The sequence below is a fragment of the Pocillopora damicornis genome, chromosome 6 (genome assembly GCF_964200805.1).
Source record: "Pocillopora damicornis chromosome 6, jaPocDami1.2, whole genome shotgun sequence".
NCBI classification, from domain to species: domain Eukaryota; kingdom Metazoa; phylum Cnidaria; class Anthozoa; order Scleractinia; family Pocilloporidae; genus Pocillopora; species Pocillopora damicornis.
In genome coordinates, this window is record NC_142675.1 from 16,576,804 (window position 1) to 16,599,376 (window position 22,573).

Below are 22,573 nucleotides of genomic sequence, written 5' to 3' on the forward strand. Positions count from 1 at the left end.
TACTTTAAAGACCTAGCTCGTTTTGTATTTTATTGCGATGAGCTACATCGAGGGAATCTTTGTTTCCTGATAATTGTGTCTTGCAAGAGAGCTGAGCTGCGATACATTTCTATATTTGAGTTCTTCCCATGCCGTATGCACAAATGCAGCAAGAAATGTCCGCACAATGGCCGTTTTTTATACAAGAGACGTTAAAGTCGTCTGGACGCATTTAACGTCTGAGACGTTAAAGCCGTCTGGTATAAAAACGAGACGCATAAAAGTAGACGACTTTTAGGGCTCTTCTAAGAAAAGACTGGGCTCTATTCTCGGAAGACACTGGAACGAGTAAACAAGCGCCAAATAAAATCTGAGCGCGCGAATATACAAACAAAATAAAGATGGCCGAATTGCAAATTCTGAAGTCCGTTTCTCAACGTCGCCAAGAAAGGCAAGAAATGGAAATGGAAATGTTTTGAACGAGGAAAAATCAATCGAGGAAGCGGCTTTTGCAGACTATGGGCGGAGAACTAGATATGGTTGAAGCACTTGGCTTATGTGCCGCGACTATGAAGAGACCAAGGAAAGAACGCGGTGCGGATGAAGAAAGAAGTTCCGCGTGGTGGAGAAATGGTTACCGAAATTGGGACGATACTGCGTTCAAAAAACGTTTGCGTACAAATTGAGCAACGTTTCAGTTCATTCTTGGTGAGATAGAAGACCAACTAGTCAAAGAGCCAACTCGTTTCAAACCTGAACCGATACCTCCAGACACACAACTTGCCATTTGTTTGTATCGATTGGCCTATGGATGTACCTACAGCACAGTAGGAGACCTGTTCGGTGTTGCAGAATCAACTGCAAGTGTCATTTTTAACCAGGTATGTAAGATACTGGTGTCAACTCTTTACGACAGATGTGTTTACTTGCCAAGAAACAGAGCCGAATGGAAGCATGAACTTGAAAGCTTCCTTGAGAACTGGGAATTTCCATGCGTAGGAGCCTGGGACGGGTTCCATGTTTATGTCAGCACAAAGTTAAAAAATTATTTTAGCTTCAAGAAGAGATATTCAGTATCCAGCATGGGATTTATTGCTTCTAATAAGAGATTTCTTTGGGCAGCTGTAGGGGCTCCTGGCTCTGTCCATGACTCGAGGCTTCTGAAAAGTCGCGACCTCTTTGCCGAGATTCAGCAGGGACATGTTTTCCAAATACTGTGCTACGAACAAGGTAGTACGGGGACATACCGATCACAACGGTTGGTGATTCAGCATTTCCACGCTATCATGAAAATACAAGAGATCCAAGAATGCAAAGAGCATGCATATGGTATGCTGAAAGGGAGGTGGAGAATCCTCTACAAGAAGACAGAGTGTAAACTAAAGAACATAAGGCATGTCTTAATGGCCTACATAGCCTTGCATAATATATGCATTGCAAGAGATGACCCATGCAGACCCAGGTGGAGGCTGGACATTGAAAAACTGCACCTTATTAGGAACAGGGGGAGTGTGGAGCAAGATGGCGAGATCAGATCAAATCAGGGAAAGGATCACTAACTGGCTCTGGGATATCAACCAGCAACGACAATTGATGGAGTGAATGAAAAAATCAAAAGAAAATTTTAGCTTGTGTCTCCTGTGGTAAGGCAAAAGCCTAACAACCACTATATCCCCTATTCTACTCCACCACACTAAATAGATAGGGTATAGAACTGGAGACAATGGACTAGAGAGCGGAACTAAACTGTGAGCATTCTTAGTGAGGATTGTAGAACTGAATATCAAGATATCTTTACTGAAGGACAAGATCCTTGGACAATATAGCTTTTCAAGTAGACCTGTAATACAAAATGCCTTTTCTGAATATCTTCCAGTTGATTTAAGTAAGCACGTATTAGTGCATCTCAGCCATGTTAATGGAGCTACATAGTGATACCATAAAACAGGTGCTAGCTGTATAGCTACTTGTTGACATTAGAATACATGTATCACCAGTTGGTGGCCCAATTTTATATGTTTCCAAACAGCAACACTTTAGTGGAGGCTACCATGAGAACATGTAACAGTAATCAGTAATATTTTTACTAAGGTCTGATTTAAAAGCTTTGAAAGTAGACTATAATAGTAGCCTTAATAACACAAGTCAGTGGTACACAAGAAAGCTTGTTTATTAGCCACTGGAAACAATAACAGTAGTCATGCCAATTGTATGAACCAAGTTGAGAGTATATTAACAAGATTTAAGTATTCTGGAAGTGATAGTGGTCATTAATTTTCTCTGGTATATTTTGAAGATGGGACAAGACAATATTTTTGTCAGTGGGGGGGGGGGGGAGGGAGGTATGGTAACAGTTCAGCTAACCCTACCTCCCCTGGTTCTGAATTTAATGACTGAAAGTAGTTCCTCTCACTTTGTTTTGACCCCTTTCTGATAAGGCTTCCCTTATTGGATCAATATATAGAGCAGTAGATAATAATAGAGATTAATTTAATGGTAAAGATGAAACATGAGACAACTGCAAAATATCAACTTTGAATAAATTAAGAGTTCTTTCTCAAAAACTCAAAACAACAATCATGTACTCTTATGCAATAATTATGAATTCTCTTCACTTGCACCTCTCTATTAATATGTACCCCCACACCTACCAACCCCCACACACCAAATTGTTTAATATCGTTTCCATACACCCTTCCTGTAAGTTGCAAGTAGGTAAGCGTAAAATATCAACTTTTTGGAAATATAACATTTAGAATTGTTTCCCAAATGCATAATTCAGCAATCACATACTTTCTACTCTTGCACCTCTCTGTATTATTTGTCCCACACCAACACAAAGACAACACACCACTTTGTTTAATATCTTTTTCATACACCCTCTTCCTGTGAGTACATGTAGGTAACTGCAAAAATATTAACTTTTTGGAAACACAACTTTTAACAGTTTTTTTTTTTACCCTACTACAACAATCATGTCTATCAATTATATATTATTAGTCTGTGAATGTAGAAAGATTTCTGGTGGTAGCTTTAAACAACAGCGTGAAATCTGCCCACATTAACAGCCTAATAAAGTATCTCATAATTGCTGAATGACACCTCTTTAATGGGTTTTATGAAAGTAATCTACCTATTATAACTATCTAAATTTGTGTAGTGTGGTTGTTGACTCTCTGCTCCAGAAAAGGCACTTGGAAATGTTGGTTCATGCATCATCCAAGCATTTTGGTATGGTTGCATAGGCTGCTGAAAACGAGTCATCATCTCCATCATACGGAGTTTATGTTGTCGGTTCAGCTCTGCCTGTTTCTCCTGATATTGAAGGAAAGTTTCTTCTCTTTTCTGGTCTGCCTCAAACCAAATTTGCATTCTTTTTTCATTTGCTTTTTGAAGATTCTCAAAGGTTGCTGATAACTGGCTGATAGCATCTTTCTGTGAAGTTACTTTACGTTTCCTGGGCCGCACTGACACAGTTGATTTCAGTACCTCCTTCTTGGATGTCTCCTTTGAATCTACTTCATTCTCTTCACAGGAAGACTCTTCACAGTCTTTGCTCTGTGGCTGTTTTTTAGGTTTGTGGTTTTTCACCCTGTAAAACACATTAAAAACAATGCCTTTTAAGGTCAGCAAAACTGAAATTTATTTTATATGTAGTGAGGCAAAGTTAAAGGGCTGACCAATAAATACTAATAAAATCATCGTTACAATGTAAAGATGCATATGGTCACTAACAATTTGACGAATAGCAATAGTTGTATATTCATGTTTCATGTACATATTGCTGACACAAATTCCTTGTATGCAATTGCATAACATCCATTATAAAATTCATTTGAAAGTCTGGGGAAAATAATACCAATCCATGATTTACCTGTTACATTCTTCTCCACTCTCATTCCCTGACAAGTGGCTTTGCTCAGAACTTGCATCTAAAGAAGACGTACTTGAATCTAATGGCTGCTTCCTCTCACGGGGTACCATACCAGTAGCAAGCTTCATTTCTTCAATCGCGTCCTCCTTCTCATTATATTCATCATCTTCACTACTGTCGTCACTATTAAGGATGTCCGCTGCCTTCGTTGCAACCTTTAATTCTGTATGAGTTTCGGAGAAAATCGGGTCGATGATGGTAAACCACTCAGGTTCATCTATCGCTGATTTTCCACTGCCAGACTTTTCCCTGTCGGTGACTTTTCTCCACTGTTCTTTCACAATTTATATTTTGCTCGCAGCTTGACAACTGATGTCTCGATTGCCTTCTCTTTTCCTTTCTTAGAACATGGTATGTTCTCCGTCTGCAAACGAGCATCGAGTTCTTTCTTAATATTTTGAAAAATATGAAAATTGGCTGAATTTTTAAGCGCCAGGGTCTCTAAAGTCAACGCAAATTCATTTCGGTCGTCTGCGAGTACAGTTGCAAATACCTTAAGCTCAACTTCGCGCCACTTTCTGCCGCGAGTCTCCTTCGAGTTATTCTTGGCCGCCATGTTGTTTTGAGCGTTCAGCATAACTCGGGCCAGTCGTCTCTGGACGAGATAGGGCGAAATGCGTCCCGGCAAGGGTGTCCCGTTTCTATACTACATGCATTTAACGTCTGAAATGTTAAAGGCGTCGGTTAAATACGTCTAAACGACGCACTTAACAGAAGACGTTAAAGTTGTCAGACGTTAAATGCGTCAGCCTTATTTACCGTTTTTATACTTGACGTTAAAGTCGTCTCGAGACGACTTTAACGTCTTAGACAACTTTAACGTCTCTAGCATAAAAACGGCCAATGTTCATGGGAAATGCTTTTCTTTGAAAGCGAGAATACTGAAGTTTTCAAAGCTCATAGAAATAAGCTGTTTGTAAGTAATAAAAAGCAAATTGACAATCATACCTTAATGCGTGACATGCTTCAGTCCAACATGTCAGTTGTGTGTACTTACCATTGTATAGGTGTCTTTAAAAAGTTATTTTTTATTTTACCATTCATAACATAGTTTCATTTAACATAGAATGTTTCAAGAACTCTTTTCCTTTCTCTTCAGTACCATCTACTATTTCTAGAGCAAAATTAACCCTTTAACTCCCAAGATCTCATTAGAAATTCTCCTTACTGTGTGCCATATAGTTCTTGTGATGTTAGTTTCAAGAATTTGTTATTGGATCAACTAATAATCCCCTAATTGATATTTTTCTTTATTCTCATCACTTGTCTGCTTGATATTGTATTGATATTGTAAGAAGAAATTCTGTCTTGGTCACTCATGGGAATTAAAGGATGAAAGGAAGCAGGTTATAAGAAAAATTACAACTTTTCATTCAAGTAATTATTTGAATATGTGAGTAACATTTGATGTTTTCACATGTAACTGGATGATCATGCTGAAGATAGCCTCAAAAAGGAATGAACTCCACTGTAACAATTAGGAGACTAATTTGGAAACTTGAGCACTTGGTAAATTCACCTTGGCTTGCAATTCTGACGATTAAATTGAGTCTGCTGAGGTAATTGAAATGTCACTCACCATGCAGGAACCTTCCAATTGACCTGTACAGTCATATGCTATGAGATAACTGTAAAAAATGCATTTAATTGTGTCTGTAGAAGTGTTGTAAGTAAAATACCACCTGGTGACAAAAATTCATGATTTCCTGTAATCATAAACGTTTGGGAGAAGTTATGGTTGTAATTGATCCTTTTTTTTTAGGATGCATGGAGTGTGATGATTATTATGTATATCTTTTTGCTTTCAAACTTTCAACTTTGTATTATTGTATCTATTTACCAGATGTATTTCTCTGTACCTTAAGCCCTCAAAAGTTGAAGCAGGTAAGTCAATAACCTGACTTCCTTTGTTTGGAATTGTGTGATTATATCATTTTGCTGTGTAAGTTACGACACTGTAATATACAATATCATTATTTAGATTACATTAAACACTCTTGCTTAAGCTTTCATTAATACATGGTGTTTCTTACCAATACTCATACCCAAACAAGGGTTCACCTTTAATTTGGACTCCTATTTTAATTCATGTTTTTACTTTCATCTGCTTCCTCCCCTGTAATGTTTAGGGCACATAGATGGAGAGAACATTTTTTTTCAATTTTGATGGATGAAAGTTTACCCTTTAACTCCCAAGATCTCATTAGTAATTCTCCTTACTGTCTGCCACACAGTTCTTGTGATGCTAATTTGGAGAATTTGGTATTGAATCAACTTTTAATCCCCTAACTGTTATTTTACTATATTCTCATCACTTGTCTGCTTGATATTGTATTGATGTTGTCAGGAGAAACTCTGTCTTGGTCATATTGTGGGAGTTATGGGGTTCAATTAATCGGCATCCACATAATTCACAAAACAAGAATTTAAAAGCATTAGCTTTATAGGTTTAAAAATTAAAATAAGAGAGTTGATCAGACCATATCTTACTTTTTATCCTCCTCAAGATATTTATTCGGAAAACAAAGTCACTATCAGTCTCATTCACTCTCGCTTTCCTCTGAGCTTGTGGAAAGATGATCACTTCATTATTTCTCTAAATAAAGAAAGGAAAGCCTGCCCCCTTTACCACAGATATTTGGACATCATCAGTACAAATCTGATTGTTCCAGGTAGGCTAACCTTAAAAATAAGTTGTGCAAAAATTTCTCGAACCTGTTGTTGTACGTCTTGAATATTTGACTCAATTTCACGTCAATAACCTAAACTGAATAAATAGAAATTTGAAATTTATTTGTCCTCCTTTTGAGGTGTGCATCAAAATTTCGAAGTCATCTCAGGTTTAAACTACAGGTTTATGGGAAATCTGCATGTGCATTTGTTTTCAACATATGAAACCATGATTATGACTATTTCAAAATTTAATTTAATTTAATTTAACGTACAGGTACAGGCAAGTGTTTAAAAAGTTTGCTCAGCTTTTTCATCAGTACACATTTCTTTTTCTAAGAATCTCTTTTATCCGGCCTATGCTGAATTCCAATTTTTCAACTAAATTTTATTTTCTTTTGAATATTCTTAGATCTCCTTGTATCAGTTAATATTCATGTGATTAAAATAATTACATGAAATCCAGGTACTTTGCCTACTAAAATCCTCAGTTCCTTTGTCCTGACAGCTCAACCTCATCAAAACATTGCCAACAGGAACGATTAGCAAATTAATGATACAGAGAGGAGAGCCTATTCCCACATACACCCTCCTCAATCCTGTTAGCTCATTATGGACATAGCATTTCAAACATGGTTGTGTATGCCACAAGTTTTCCATTTCCCTGACTAATTATTTTGTAATAGTGTTTAAAAGTTGTGGAAAATGGTTGGGTTGAAATATAATACAAAGACTTGCCAGTAGATAGTCAAATGAAAACTTTTTACATATCAATAAAATTTATTGTTGAGTATCATGTTAACATGTTGCGCGCAACAACTCCACCTTCCAGTAAATTCAATTATTTGTTAACACGAGAAAATACCATCTAAAACTTTTCAACCTATTTAATATAGCCAATAACAACATCAACTCAACTTTTAAACTAAAGAGAAAACTTGATTGATGTTTGAAACTGATTTCTGTGACGTAAAAATGAAATCCAGGTATTATCTCAAGTTTTCTAAGACACCAGCATTACATGAAGCACACTATTAGTAATCTGGGAGGGGTGGGATGCAGTCTGTTAGTGCTGAGGGAGGGGTGGGAGGCACAGTGTTATTACGTAGGATGGGGTGAGAGAATACTACGCAGCGAGGGGTGGAAGGTGGTTTTGATAGTAAACGCTAACGGTTAATGGAGCTTTTACTCGATCATACAAATTATTTTCATCTATTTTTCGACTGACTTTTTGTGTGTCAAATTACTTGCGCTGGGCCGTGGCGTTCCTTCATTTTTTCTCATGCAAATGAAAAACTGTCACCTAAACACTGGAATTAAATTGTTATTGAAAATATCGCGTCTACGATCCTCCACTGTTGAGTTATGCGTGTGGCTTTTGAGTAGACTTGTGCACCATCAGTTGCTTCACCTTTCCCTCTTTGTATACAGTATATAATTACCAAATTTTCTATCTTCCTTTTTTTCATTGACCTTATCAGACGAGATCACGGAATTTCCGGTCCTTAGCCCTAAGTTTTCATTTGCACTATCGCAACTTTAATGTTTATAACTTAAATATATATAAAAAAAAACTGTGGGCACAATCGCACAAAGCAATCTTCTCTCTTTTCAGATACACAGCTTTCCCCTTTTTGATACAATAAACAAACGCTTGAGTATCATATCGCGCATTTCACTTCGCACATTGATGATTGAAACAGTACAGCTTCAGCGCTGGATAATTTTTCAAATAACAGGTTTGCCTTTCATGGCTTAAGGGCGCATTTTTTTTTCACAGAGCCACTGCATTGTTCATTAAATTCACAAAAGTGCTAATTACAGAATAATCTTCTACGAATATTACGGATTTCAAATTCACAAACGAGGTATTTCCCTTTCGCAAATTACCGATTTGATTTATGCTCACATATAAAACTTTTTCACTTTGTTTCGTTTCGCAAATCAGGGTTATCTCATGGTTAACATGACACCAAATTTTACAAGTCCTCTAAGGAAAAGGTCTATTGAAGTGGATCTATTTTTACATCAGCCTTTTTGTTAGCAGAGGCGATTGCGGCTTGTTCAATGATTGGTGAGAAAGCTTGCATTCATCGGAGAAATTTTTAGCCTGACAAACTCGGTATCTTAGAGGTGTAACTTTTTTATTACAAGATCGATGTTCACTGAGGAAGACCAATGAAGCAATTGACGGGTTGTATGAGTCTTGGCCGGACAGATCAAATGTTCCGCAATTCAAACGATTTCAGTGTTGCATTGACTTTACGTTTGATGATTTTCGATCACTGCTCGTTTCATGAAGATAACTCATTTTGCATTTATTGTTTGACGAAAATGACTATTCCCAAAGTTCCGAACAGAGTGCATGGATTAAGAGTTTTGCTATCGAGCAAGAGTTCCGTGGAGCACGCCCACTCTTCCGTTTTTTATCTTTTTTTCGATTAGACGAGTGTTCATTGGTATGCATCAATTAGCGGCTAAAGTAATACAAATTGTAAGAAGAGATTATGGCTCGCTGTTCCTCTGGTCCTCTGTACCCACTGTTCCTCTGGTCATCCGTAACCACTATTCCTCTGGTCCTCTGCACCCGCTGTTCCAGTAGTCCTCTATGCGCACTGTTCTTCTAGTCCTCTGTGCGCACTGTTTCTTTGGTCTTCTGTACCTACAGTTCCTCTTGTCCTCTGTACCCACTGTTCCTCTGGTCCTCTGTACCCACTATTCCTCTGGTCCTTTGCACCCTCTGTTCCTCTGGTCTTCTGTACCCACTTTCCTTTCCCTTCTGCTACATCTATATTTCAAATATTAGCTATTTCAAAGCGCGGTATATGAAAGACTACCCAAAATGCATAATACGTGTCTTGATGAAATTCTACACGGAAGCACATTTTTAGCAGACGTGATTTCCTCTTTTCTTTCCTGTTCCGTTATTGCTTTTAGTAAACTGATCACTCAAACAGATGACAATAAAAGATGAAAAGGTTGAACTTCCTGAAGTAGTATCATCCTGTGGCAGTGACTGTTTAAAAATAGGTCGATCTTTGAGTTAACTATTCCGACAGCTTTGAATTTTCGACATAAGACATAAAGTCGCTGAATCGTGTTCGGATTAACTGTACTTAGCTTAAATGAAACCTTGCGGAAGACTCGATAGCCTTAATGACCACTTTCAGTGACTAGACGTCAAAATAGGATGAAACGAGGTTCGAAACCGACGCCTGTTAGACGGCGAAGCGAAGGAATCAAGGAAGCAGTACAAGATCTAGAGCTGCTATGTATCAAAGAGGAGTATACCGATATGGGGAGGGCAAAGGAGTTGTGCGACAAGAGAGTCGCGGAGTTGAAGAAATCAAACGGAACTTTGGAGAAGGTAAGCTCTTATTGATCAATCGAGGCCAAACACACATACCTCATACTGTTCTCATTCTTGGTAAGTCACGCAACAGTGAACTTGAAACCTTTCCAATCGTTCCCAGATTAAATTCAGGGGATTTTCCCTAAGGTTTCAGTTGTAACGTCATGGTTCACCACTCTCAGTTTTAAAAAGTTTCAACTTTTACTGTCAGCATCGCCGTTCATCGAAAGGCATGGAACACTCTTCTCCGCCGCTTGGTCTGCGTTATAATTATTTTGGCTCGCCTTCTTAACAATTATCCAGCTAGCAATCCTCTTCCAACTTTGAGAAGAGATTATCACGGAAATGAAAACTATCAATAACAAAAAATAACTGAGATGTGGAAAGAATGAAAATAACTGTCATAAGATGCTTCAAAGGGTGTTACAGCTGGGGCAAATTGTTAATTATTTTATGGGGTTAACTCATGGTGTCCGACAAATTATCTGTCTCTCTTTGATGTATAGTATCAATTAGGATGAAGAAGGTACGAATCTCTTTTAATTCATGGGTATATAAAAGGGCTATATAATTTTCAAATATTCTCCATCGTAGGAAAGGAGTTTATTTTTCATTGTTTAAAGCCTTTCCCATTACAACAGGAGAAACCAGCGCTGGCAAGAGCAGTCTTATTAAGGTTGGAGGTTGAAGCGCTCGACTCCTAAGGCCTAGGTTTTATTCTCGGTCTGGTGTTACATGTGATTGACTCTGTTATTAATTCTTGTCCTTGCATTTAAGATTTCCTCAGGAATTATCTGGTTTTGGTTCTTTTACCATATCTAGTACTAAGCTAACTCAATTTAGCCTGGAAAGAGCGATCGCTTAGCCATTTCTCAGTCTATTTAGAGTCAACTGGCTGATTACAAGTTCGCTTGATTTTATCCCTTTCAATCTGCAGATTAGGAACAACGAACTACGCCTGAAACTATTTTATGCCAATTACATTTGTAATAATCCGTTTTGATTTTTCTGTTCTTCAATCAGGTGTGAGTCTGATAAATTCTTTGGTCAGAAAATTCCAGGCAATTAATTTGCTCTTGCTTTTCACAATTTCAAAGTAAATTGTAAGGCATCACTAACTTTACCCCAAGAAACGGGATCAAAATTTATGCTTTATTATCAATTTTTAAAAAAATTTTCAAATCGCGCTTTTACGGTTTCACTAATCACTTTATCGAGGCCTAAAAATTGATTACCCTGGTAACTTACTTCGCGAAGTATTAATTTGGACACCATATTTCTTGCAGGCAACTTGAGCACAAGCACATTGTAACATTTCATGGAGTTGGCATAGACATTCAAGAGCGACAACTCGTTTCACTGGTTCTGGTGTTCGACTTGTGTATCAGGAGCCTAGACAAACAAATCTTTAAGTGCATTCCATGGAAGACGGCTAGTGCAGCAGTTGTGGGCAAAACAAATTTTAGATGCGCTTGAATTCATCCATAGCAAGAGTGTTGTCCATCGAAATCTCGAGCTGGCCAATATTCTGGTGAGTTGATGGAATATGAACTGTGGTGAATTATAAACCAGGTACTGAAATGAAGAAACATTCCATTTTTTTTTTCTTTTAACTATAACACAAGGCGGAAATTTTCACATAAACCCGGTAAAAAGGGCTGGCTGGGCTTTTTCAGTATACCACTTACCACTTCATCAGCAATCTGACTGAAATCTCGACTTGGAAACAACTGCAAAATTGTCTAAAGCAAAAAATTGTCCAATGACTATATGAGCTCGGATGTTAGGCTCACATGTTGGATATTACTCTGACTTCATTACAAACGCGAACAATACTACGACGCAACACATTACTAGCTTAATATTTCATTTCGTTCGATATGAATATTAGATAAACTCTAATTTTTCGGTCCTTTGGAAAATTTGCATGCAAGATTCTCCAGTTCGATTCATGCTTATGAAACCGGGATAAGCTGCGGCAAGATGAGTCTTCTGGCTCCCAAACTATCTCTACCTCCTCTTTAAAATTTGCCATATACAAGCGCGTGGCGCAGGGGCAAAGTTTCACCTAAAGCCGGATCAGATAGCGATTCTCTTTTTGATTGGAGTTTTGAAAAATAAGAAACTTGTTCAGGAAATTAACATTGCCCGGCATTATTTGTAGATTTCAAAACGTGAGCACATCAAAGTTGCTGGCTTAGGTCTCGCAACCTTTAAAGACAAAATCATTAGCACAATGTGTGGGACTCCTTTGTACATGGCACCGGAAGTGATGGAAGGCAAACTCCACAGTGCAGAGGTGGATATATAGAGTTTTGGTCTCATGATGTGGGAAATGTGGTTCGGGAAACGTGTCCTTACCGGACGTCGCCGTGAAGATATATACAGACGAATTAAAGACGAGCATTATCGTCCTCAAATTGAGGCAATCCGACCCAAGTTTGAGGCGAACAGCCTCAGAATGTAAGGACATCATTAAAACAATTAAGCAGAAGCATGTCAAGTAGGGCAAAGGTTGATTGTTCTCCCTTTGCGTGTACAATAATTTTAAGTTATTTTCGAACAACTGACAGCCACGTTCAGATGAGTTGATCCTCAGGGACCGAGAGACGAGTAATCGAGCGAGATGAAATATAACTAGAGTCTCTACTCAACCTTAAAGATAACTCGACAGGCGAGAGAGCCTGGCAATCAAAAGTAACAGCAAACCGACGAGACAAATCAACACGTCACTACACTGATCCCCCATCTATTCAATTGAATTCGTTTCCTACTTCTCTCTAATGGTTTCGAGACAAAAAACCCGATTAAATTAAGCTCTCCGTAGCAGACGTGATTCCTCGTTTCTTTGCTGTTCCGTTAATGCTTGTAGTCAACTTATCACTCAAACAGATGACAATAGAGGGTGAAAAGGTTGCACTTCCTGAAGTAGTATCATCCTATGGCAATGATTGTTTAAAAATGGGTCGTTCTTCGAATCAACTATCGCGACAGCTTCGAATTTTCCACAGAAGACCTAAACGGTCGCTGAATAGTATTCGGCCTAACTGTACTCAGCTTAAATGAAACCTCGCAAAGGACTCAATAGCTTTAATGACCACTTTCAGTGACTAGACGTCAAAATGCCTGTTAGACGGCAAAGCGAAAGTTTCATGGAAGTGGCGGAAGATCTAGAGCTGCTATGTATCGAAGAGAAGGTTAACGACTTGGAGAGGGCAAAGGAACTGTGCGAAAAGAGAGTCGCAGAGTTGAGGAAAACAAACGGAACTTTGGAGATGGTAAGCTCTTATTGCTCAGTCGAGGTCAAACACACATACCTTATAAAAACGAAGACGTGCAAAACTACAACTTTTATATTTGATCAACTAAAAAGCCAAATTAGTTACAAGTCCGTACAAATGCAGTGATTTCCAGAACCTTGCGTCTAGATGGTCAGTGCCATGCTCGTGGAATGTTATTATTTGCGTCGGACAGCAGACCTAGGAAATTTAATTCAGCTAAAATCATAAAGATGTACACAAAATGTCAACATTGACGTAGACGTATGTTTTCCTTCAATTTTCCTGTTGCGGGATGCGTAATACCGAACGCCAAGTCTTATCTAGAATCAAAAGTTATGTATAATTTATCAAGATATAAAGAGAGAAAAATGTTTTAACATCGTAAATGTGGAGGATTTTCATGACCTTGTTTTGAAATGAACAGTACATCATTTATAACAAGTTATCATTTGCGACAGACAGCAGAACTGAGTGATTTAATATCACGAAAAGCATGAAGGTGTGAACAAAATGTCAACATTGGTGCAAAGTTATGTCTTCTTTCAATCCTACTTGTTCTGAGCGCTGATCCCTCATTTTAAGGTTCGCCTAAACTTATGTATTTATGGGTAGTTCACCAACGTGCGTCCGTGAAACAATCGAGGTATCTAAAAATTTCTACCTGTCAACGTGTATTTTAAAAAACAGTTTGTTGCTAACATCGACAACATGATGATCTTACACATCAGTCCTTGTGGTTATTAGGCACACACACACACCAAAAAAGTCAAGGAGCAAGCCTAAAAGGATGTCAATTGATATTTGCGCACACGGAACATGAATTTACCATGGAAATAAAAATTCAAACTGGACGAAGCGGTAGAGTGTGTTTCCAATGTAAGCACACTCAGAACAAACATTTTCGATGATACACACAACAACCCCGTTGTTCATATTGAAACTAGTTCTGTTTATTCTAAATGCTGGACGTGTTCATGAAATGGATAACCTAATCTAGAACCTTCGTGCATGGACTTTAACCTCTCGAAACCTCCCAATCAGATGCACATCGGGTGTGCAGACGAAAACATTACCTCGAGATATTCTAAACCAAATTAAATCAAGATCTTAACTGATCACTCAAACGGATGACAATAGAGGGTGAAAAGGTTGCACTTCCTGAAGTAGTATCATCCTGTGGCAGTGATTGTTTAAAAGTGGGTCGTTCTTCGAATCAACTATCGCGACAGCTTCGAATTTTCCACAGAAGACCTAAACGGTCGCTGAATAGTATTCGGCCTAACTGTACTCAGCTTAAATGAAACCTCGCAAAGGACTCAATAGCTTTAATTTTGAAACTAGTTCTGTTTATTCTAATTGCTGGACGTGTTCATAAAATGGAGAACCTAATCTAAAACCTTCGTGCATAGACTTTAACCTCCCAATCAGATGCACATCAGGTGTGCAGACAAAGACATTATCTCGAGATATTCTAAACCAGATTAAATCAAAATCTTGAGCCTTGACCTGATACGGATGGTAAAAGAAAGATTCAGTGGATAGAAACCGCCAACATTAAGTTGTCGAATACCGGCGGAGCATTTACTACCTAGCATTACTACTAGATTTCGCAGAAGTTGATGCGGAGAGGAAATAGAAATGTGTACATTAGACATTGTGCACTAGGATGAAACGGTAGCGGAAACGAGAAAGAGGTCTGAGACAACAAAGCGACTGCCGTGCACGTCAGCTATGAATTTGAGTGCATTCTGTTGCCCTCGTGTACGAAGCAACAACGATGTCAAAAGTAGTCCCATCACTACAGGTAGTTTTAGAATTGGTTCGTCTGTTCAAACGAAGAAAGTTAATCGAGGGCTTGAAATCACCAAATAAAGATACAGCACCGATGAATTCATTAGTCCTTTCCCGCTTTCAAAGCATGCAAATAGGCATACCATATTAATCAAAATGGTACAGCATTTTTGCTCTTTTAGCTGCAGACACTCCCAAGATTTTACTTTTTAAAGCAACCATTCTTTGTTTAGGGATATACGCGAATCTTAGCCAATATAGAACAAACACTCGGTCGCCGAGAAGTCCTGAAAGAGCGCTATGAGAAAGTTAAAGACAACCTGCAGACAACTGAAGCAGTAAGCGAGACTGAAGTAAATGACTTTCGGAAGGTAGCTGAGGCATATCTCAAGGATCTCACAACCAAGAGATACACTGTTCTTATTCTCGGTAAGTCTTACAACAATAAAGTTGAAACCTTCTCGTCCTTCCCAGATTAAATTCAGGAGTTTTTTCCCTAGTTTTCATTTGTTAAGTCATGATTGACCCCTCTCACATTTCAGTAAAAAAGTATGAACTTTCGCTGTCAGCATTTCCTTACGCCGAAAGCCATGGAACACTCTTCTCTCCACCGCCGCTTGTTCTCCGTTACGTTTGCTTTGCCTTCTTAACAGTCGTTCAGCTAGCAGTCCTCTTGTAACTTTAAGACAAGATTATGACGAAAATGAAAACTTACAATAACGAAAATTAATTGAGGTGTTGAAAGACTCAAAATAACTGTCATTAGATGCTTCAAAGGATTGTAAAACTGGGGCAAATTGCCAATCGTTTTCAGAGGTTAACCCTTGTGGCTTAGTTGGTGTTCGACATATTTTCTGTCCATCTTCTCTGTATAACATAAAGTACGATGATGAGGGTACGAGTCGCTCATAATCCACGGGTATAAGAGGGACCTTTAATTTTCAAATATTCTCCATCGTAGGAGTGGAATATATGTTCACTGTTTCAAACCTTTCCCATTTCACTACATCAGGAGAAACCAGCGCTGGCAAGAGTAGTCTTATTAACCTCTTACTTGGAAAAAACATCATGCCAACCAGTATCCAACAGAACACACTGACTATATGTGAAGTGTCATATGGACCGGCTGAAGAAGCTGTGCTGCACTTCGCTAATAGACGCAAACCACCTCGTGTACTTACCGGGGACACATTTGACAAGTTTAAATATTACATTCAAGAGCCGATAGAGAACGAAAACTGGTGCGAGTGGATAGAGATCAGGATTCCAAATCCATTATTAAAGGTGAAAAAACTTATTGCGTGTGCGTTATAAAAATAACAGAGGTATTTTACGTCTATGAAACAATTTGGCATGGAGGAGCAACAATCTCTGATAAAAAGCTGAAAATATTCAAAGGTTTTCACCTCATAAAGCCTTGCTGGCACAAGAGCTCTAGTCTATCACAGAACGAATTTCTTCTTCGCTTCCTGTTGTATAGGGGTAACATCAGTAGGGAAGTCATTGGACATGCATCAAAGCAGATCAAGGGTTTAGATCATTTTTAGTGCTTTGCATCGTCTGACGTGCTATGCTGTTAATGTGCTGTGTTATGCTGTGCCGTTCTTTTCTGTTTTGTGCTGTGGCACGCCCCGTTACTGACACTGAAGCTCCTAGTAAATAAAAGAATCGCAGTAAGAGTTTATGCGCAACCAGAAAGCAGAAAACCTTTAATACTGTTGCATATTTATTTAGTGGAGAAGCTCACTCTTTAATTGCTTTCCATATTGTTCATCGATTAAGTATCTATTATGCTCGTACAATAATGTACCGTAATCAAGTAACAATGTTACTTGATTACAATACCTTTATATCATTTAGTAGTGTGGCAGTGATATCACTAACTTTGGCAAAGTATTTTTACTCTTTACTCAATACACTACAATTACCTCTCATGCAATTAATTATACCCACTGAGATTCTCGGCTGCTCTCTCTCATAGGGCGGTGTAGTGATAGTAGACAGCCCAGGAATTGGCGATTCAAAGCGTGTCAATGAAATCACCCTAAAATATTTGCGCCGAGCCCACGCTTTTATCTACGTCATAAACACTCCAAACGCCGGAGGATTACAACAGGACAGGGTAAACTCATGACTCGTTATGTGGCTTAAAAACTTTTGAGAAGTAAGAATGTATTTAGTCCAGCATAAGGTATGTACCACTTATAAAGACGCACCGCCCGATTCTGATTAATTGTAAAAAATGCCGCAAGAGCAAATATGATTATCCATTCTTTGAATTTTGCGTTTGTGATAAATCTTTCAGCTGATGCCTATCTTGAGTGAATGGATAAAACTCTACGAGGGAGAAGATGATTGTGGTATCACTTCAGAATCTGCTATTTTTGTTTGTAACAAGTGGGACGAGGTGAAAAAGCAGTCCAACCGAAATCAGGAGGAAGATCCTGAAAGAAAAATCATCGACACTCTCAGGAAGAATATTCCCGAACTGGATGAAAAATTCCAAATCATTAAGATGTCAGTCTCTAGAGCCACAGAAGTAAAAGAGAGATTTGACGTGATTGATGATGATCTTAACATTCTTGTGAATCGATTACAGCGTCTTCTGCCACTTTGCATGGAGAGAAAAACAGAATTCTTTTACTGGTAAGTTTGAATTTATCTCCCAAATTATCACTCACTCAAACTATCCTATACTTTGAACACACGTCAATAAGGAAAGCTTTTTTCAAGTTTCCTTAGCCCTTGTGGATAACCCTATTTGAGAAGCCTGCGGCGGGATATGACACTTGTTCATTAAAGAGGGCGTAGTAGATTTCCTATGATTTCAATGTCCTTTTTATTGCCTGAAGAAGCTACAGACAAATGTTGCCCAATAGAAACATTCAAATCAAGATATTACGACGTGTTTCCAAGTCATGTTTAAAATGAATATTTGCACAATTTCGAAAATGGTACCAAATACCAAGCTTGCTAAAATACTAATCCTCTGGGCCGGGCTGTTCAAAGCTGGGTTAGGGTAACCCAGGGTTTGTGTGAGATCTGATTTCAAATTTGAAAGTTTGAAAACTAAGAAATCCAGTGTAATTCTTTCTGTCCACAATCTGATGATTGTATGCTTTAAAAAGAAAAGGGAGAGGCTTTTGAACAAAAGGAATAATAAAATCTGAATTCAAATTTAACCCTAGGTTAGCACTAATCGGCCTTCGAACAACTGGCACCTGGTCTTTTTAAGTTAAGAATCAATTTAAAGACAGATGAGGAAAAAAAATAAACTGAGTCGCATTTTACCTTAAGATGAAAAAGAACGCTTTTAACAAGTGTTAATCTTTCTGTTCTATTTAACAGCTGGATCAGCGGCCAGCTCTGCAGCTTGTCCGATCAGCTCAAAGGTGAAATGCAAAATGCCAAAAGGAACAAAGTAGAACGTCTCAAGGCTCGGGAAGAACTTGACGAGAAACTCAGCAAACTTAAACAAGGCACCTTCATCCGAAAATTTGAGGACGCCATAACTTCCTATGTGAAACAAGTACAAGAAAAACTTGCGTCCTACCTACAAACTGAAGAATTTAGAAGGAAATTTTTCAGGTGGACAGAAGACGATCTGCCTAAAACGAAAGGGGGTCAAAACTTTTCAAAGATGGAAACATTTAGCAGATGCATTGAACAACGATTCGAATATACCCTCCAAAACTGGGAAAGCAAAGAGAATGTTTTCTCCCAAGCACATTTAGAACTGAAAGCACTGTTTGACAGAGGTTTCCTAGAGTTTGAGAGAGAAATTCGAGACATTGACCGTATACTTGTTGGAGGTGACGTGGAGGACTACCGACCTTTTGAGATTCGCCCGGGCCGGATGTTCTCGCCAGTAGATTCAAGAATGAAAAAATTTCTTGTGATGACTGGCGTGATTTTTTGGCCAGTTTTGATGTCCGTAGGCCTCGTTGCAGGAGTTCTTTCTGCACCCATCCTTGGGGTACTGGCGGTTGGAAGGCATCTAAAGGAACAACATCCAAAGACCAATTGTTGTCAGACACTAAAAGACCTCTCAGCAAAGTTCCTCGAGGATTTCATCACTCACAAAATCCGCAGTTATGTCCAAGACAAATTCAGCGAGGAGACGAATCGCATCGCCAGCATCAAGAGGTGTCACCAGCAATTAATCACCAAATACGAGCAACGATGCAAAGACCTGACAAAGAGCGAAGATGAATCAAGGGACAAAGAGATCCTAAAGAAGTACAGTCCACTGTACACAAACTTTAAGAACTTAAATGAAGACTTGATGTTCGATGCAATCCAAAATGGAATACAGGTGATGAACCCACCTTGCCAACTCGAAGTGGGTAGAATTCAGTACAATGAGAGTGAAAGTAAGGCATACGTTGGTGAAGGCAGCTTTAGTAAGGTTTACAAAGGAAGATACTTTCCTCCTGGACGTGGAAGAAAAGATATTGCGGTCAAAAAGATCCGGAATCATCCAGATCCATCAAATGTTACCGCCTTTCTCAAAGAAGCAGCAATGCTAAAGTAAGATTTTTTTAAAAGTCAGAATAGCCAACTCCTAAGGCCTAGGTTCGATTCTCGGTCTAGTGTTACATGTGATTGACATTGTTATTAATTCTTGTCCTTCCATTTAGGATTTTTCTAATGGATTATCTAGTTTTCCTTCCTTTGCTATATCTAATACTAAGCGAACATAATTTAACCTGGAAAAAGCGGTCGTGGAGTCATTCTATAAAATTACATCAGTCTATTTAGACTCAATTGACTGATTACAAGTACACTTGATTTTATTCCTTCCAATCTGCAGATTATGAATACCGAACTACGCCTGAAACTATTTTGTGTCAATTACATCTGAAATAATCCGTTTTGATCTTTCTGTTACTCTATCAGGTGTGAGTCTAATAGATTTTTGGGTCAGAAAATTCTAGGCAATTAATTTTCTCTTGCTTTCCACTATTTCAAAGTAAATTGTCAGCTATCCTTTATTTTTTTCCCGAGAAACAGGAAATTTATACGTTATTATCAATTGTTTAAAGATTACAAATCGCGCTTTTACTCTATCACGAATTTTTTTTGTATTTATTTTTTCCTCCATTTCAACAGATTAGAGTCTAATGAATAATTACAAGTAAGATATGAGGATGGAGAAGGGCATAATGTAGCAAGCTAATTAGACGCCCTTTACCTTAAATTACATTTTTTCATACAGTAAAAAGAAGCGATACAATAAGATATACGATAAAAATTTAATATACAAATATAAAACATTTTATCAAATTGTTTGATACAATTTGTATCAAATTGGTTCAAATTTTATCTTATCAAGAATCACTATGTCGAGGCCTAGAAATGGATTACCCTGGTGACTTTTCGAATGAAGTATTGATTTGGACACCATATTTCACGCAGGCAACTTGAGCACAAGCACATCGTAACATTTTATGGAGCGGGCGTAGACGTTCAAGAGCGACAACTCGTTTCACTGGTTCTGGTGTTCGACTTGTGTATCAGGAGCCTAGACGAACAAATCTTTGAGAATGACGCGTGCATTCCATGGAAAACGCCTAATGCAGCACCTACGATAATTCTCTGGGCAAATCAAATTTTAGATGCGCTTGAATTCATCCATAGCAAGAATGTTGTCCATCGAGATCTCAAGCTGGCCAATATTCTGGTGAGTTGATAGAATATGAACTATGGGGAATTATAAAACAGGCAATGAAATGAAGAAACACTCCTTTTTGTCATGTCTTGACGGTAGGACAAAGCAAAAATTGTAGTGAGTTTATTGGTGAAAATTAGGGAATCCTCCCATGAACCCGGTAAAAAGGGCTGGCTGGGCTTTTCCAGTATATCGCTGACCACTTCAACAGTAATCTGACTGAAATCTCGACTTGGAAATAATTGTAATATTGCCTAAAGTAATAAATATCTAATGACCACATGAGCTCGGATGTCAGGTTCACATGTTGGATCATACTCTGACTTCATTACAAGGGCAAACAATATTACGACGCAACACATTACTTGCTCAATAATTCATTTCGTTCGAAATGATTATTAGATAAACTCTATTTTTTTGGTCCTTAGGAAAATTTGCATGCAAGATTCTCCAGCTTGATTCATGCTTATGAAATCGGGATAAGCTGCGGCAAGATGAGTCTTCTAGCTCCTAAGCTTCCACTACCTCCGTTTTAAAATTTGCCATATACAAGCGTGGCACAGGGGCAAAGTGTTTCACCTAAAGCCGTATGAAATATCGATTCTCTTTTTGACATAAATTTTCAGGAAATTAACATTGCCCGACATTATTTGTAGATTTCAAAACGTGAGCACATCAAAGTTGCAGACTTAGGTCTAGCAACCTTTAAAGACAAAATCACTGGCACAGTGTGTGGGACTCCTTTATACATGGCACCGGAAGTGATGGAAGGCAAACTCCACAGTGCAAAGGTGGATATATACAGTTTTGGCCTCATGATATGGGAAATGTGGTTTGGGAAACGCGTCTTTATCGAACAACGTCTTGAAGATATTTATAGACGAATTAGAGACGAGCATTATCGTCCTCAAATTCCCAAGGATGGAAATCTCCCTCCAGCAAAATGGATTGAGCTCATGACATCGAGTTGGCAATCCGACCCAAGTTTGAGGCGAACAGCCACAGAATGTAAGAACATTATTAAGACAATTAAGCATTAGTATGTTGAGTGGGGTAAAGGTTAATTTTTCTCCCTTTGCGTGTACAATAATTCTGAGTTATTTTCGAACAACTGACAGCCACGTTCAGATAAGTTAATCCTCATGGACCGAGAGAGAAGATCGGGCGAGATGAAATATAACTAGAATTTTTGCTCGACCTGGCGAGAGAGCCTGGCCCTTTAGCCCGTCACGTAAATTTTTGTAGTGAGCCGGGGGCGCCTTTCATTTTCATCGATTGATTGTTTGTCCTTGGGACTCCAAGCACGAGGCATGTTTGGATCATTCAGCGTTCATTACATGAGAATTGCATTTGAATTTTATAACACTGTTGTTATCATTATACGAATATTAAAAACCGTAATTTTGGCATCTTATAACGGCGAGAAAAGTTACAAAGTAGAGTAACGATAGTAGACATCTGAGTTTTACTATGAAGTTAAACAATCTAGATTGCTCATTTGGGAAGAAGTAAAACAAGTGCCTTTAAAGCAGCGGCCAGGTTTCTGATTTAATTCCGCAACACATGCTCGGTTAAATCTTGCCGGTATGTGAGGTTGATTCAAAGACATGGAACATAATTATGTTGTAAACGAAACAAACCTAAGAATTTTTTAGATTATCATCAACATTTTGGCTTTCCGGAATTTATCTCATCGATTAATTTTTCTTTATTCATTAACGGTCAACGCAAGTAGCTTAAGCTCCCAGGATTAGGCTCGGTATAAATAATGTTGGTGTAAATATATGTTAATGTTACTCAATAGGTGAAATGTAAGGATTTGTACGGGAGTATATGGTCACACTCATAACCCAAAAATCTGAATTAGTTTTCAATAAAAGCGCACTTGCATCGCT

The 22,573-nt window shown here is 38.4% G+C and overlaps 2 protein-coding genes across 8 annotated transcripts; one reads left to right on the forward strand and one right to left on the reverse strand.

Annotated features, from left to right (window-relative positions):
- Positions 1–2,452: 2,452 nt before the first annotated feature.
- On the reverse strand, positions 2,453–4,505 carry LOC149044221 (uncharacterized). Of its 2 annotated transcripts, XM_089209912.1 has the most exons (3): positions 4,407–4,505; positions 3,854–4,277; positions 2,453–3,571 (listed from the first exon to the last, which is right to left on the reverse strand). In XM_089209912.1, the coding sequence occupies exons 2-3, from the start codon at positions 3,979–3,981 to the stop codon at positions 3,109–3,111; spliced, it is 591 nt and encodes a 196-aa protein (XP_089066038.1). In that variant the 5' UTR covers positions 3,982–4,277; positions 4,407–4,505; the 3' UTR covers positions 2,453–3,108. The 2 variants fall into 2 exon arrangements, with proteins under 2 accessions (XP_089066038.1, XP_089066039.1); XM_089209913.1 differs by having other exon boundaries at positions 3,854–4,495.
- A 5,138-nt stretch (positions 4,506–9,643) lies between these two features.
- Positions 9,644–22,573, forward strand: LOC149044222 (uncharacterized). Of its 6 annotated transcripts, none has more exons than XM_089209894.1 (9): positions 11,330–11,466; positions 13,043–13,213; positions 15,241–15,436; positions 15,969–16,291; positions 16,989–17,129; positions 17,313–17,653; positions 18,356–19,537; positions 20,426–20,690; positions 21,335–22,573. In XM_089209894.1, exons 2-9 carry the CDS (start codon positions 13,058–13,060, stop codon positions 21,716–21,718), a joined length of 2,988 nt encoding a protein of 995 aa, XP_089066020.1. In that variant the 5' UTR covers positions 11,330–11,466; positions 13,043–13,057; the 3' UTR covers positions 21,719–22,573. The 6 variants fall into 6 exon arrangements, with proteins under 6 accessions (XP_089066025.1, XP_089066020.1, XP_089066021.1 ...); XM_089209895.1 differs by lacking the exon at positions 11,330–11,466 and adding an exon at positions 12,259–12,398; XM_089209899.1 differs by lacking the exons at positions 11,330–11,466; positions 13,043–13,213 and adding an exon at positions 9,644–9,950 and having other exon boundaries at positions 16,020–16,291.

What these genes read in the sequence shown, in the direction of transcription:
- LOC149044221 (XM_089209912.1), bottom strand. Translation starts at nt 3,981, where the DNA reads ATGAAGCTTGCTACTGGTATGGTACCCCGTGAGAGGAAGCAGCCATTA. An exon ending in AGTGGAGAAGAATGTAACAG is followed by an intron (nt 3,572 to 3,853) that starts GTAAATCATGGA and finishes TGTGTTTTACAG; the next exon opens with GGTGAAAAACCACAAACCTA.
- LOC149044222 (XM_089209894.1), top strand. Translation starts at nt 13,058, where the DNA reads ATGCCTGTTAGACGGCAAAGCGAAAGTTTCATGGAAGTGGCGGAAGAT. An exon ending in CAAACGGAACTTTGGAGATG is followed by an intron (nt 13,214 to 15,240) that starts GTAAGCTCTTAT and finishes TTCTTTGTTTAG; the next exon opens with GGATATACGCGAATCTTAGC. An exon ending in GAGGATTACAACAGGACAGG is followed by an intron (nt 17,130 to 17,312) that starts GTAAACTCATGA and finishes TAAATCTTTCAG; the next exon opens with CTGATGCCTATCTTGAGTGA.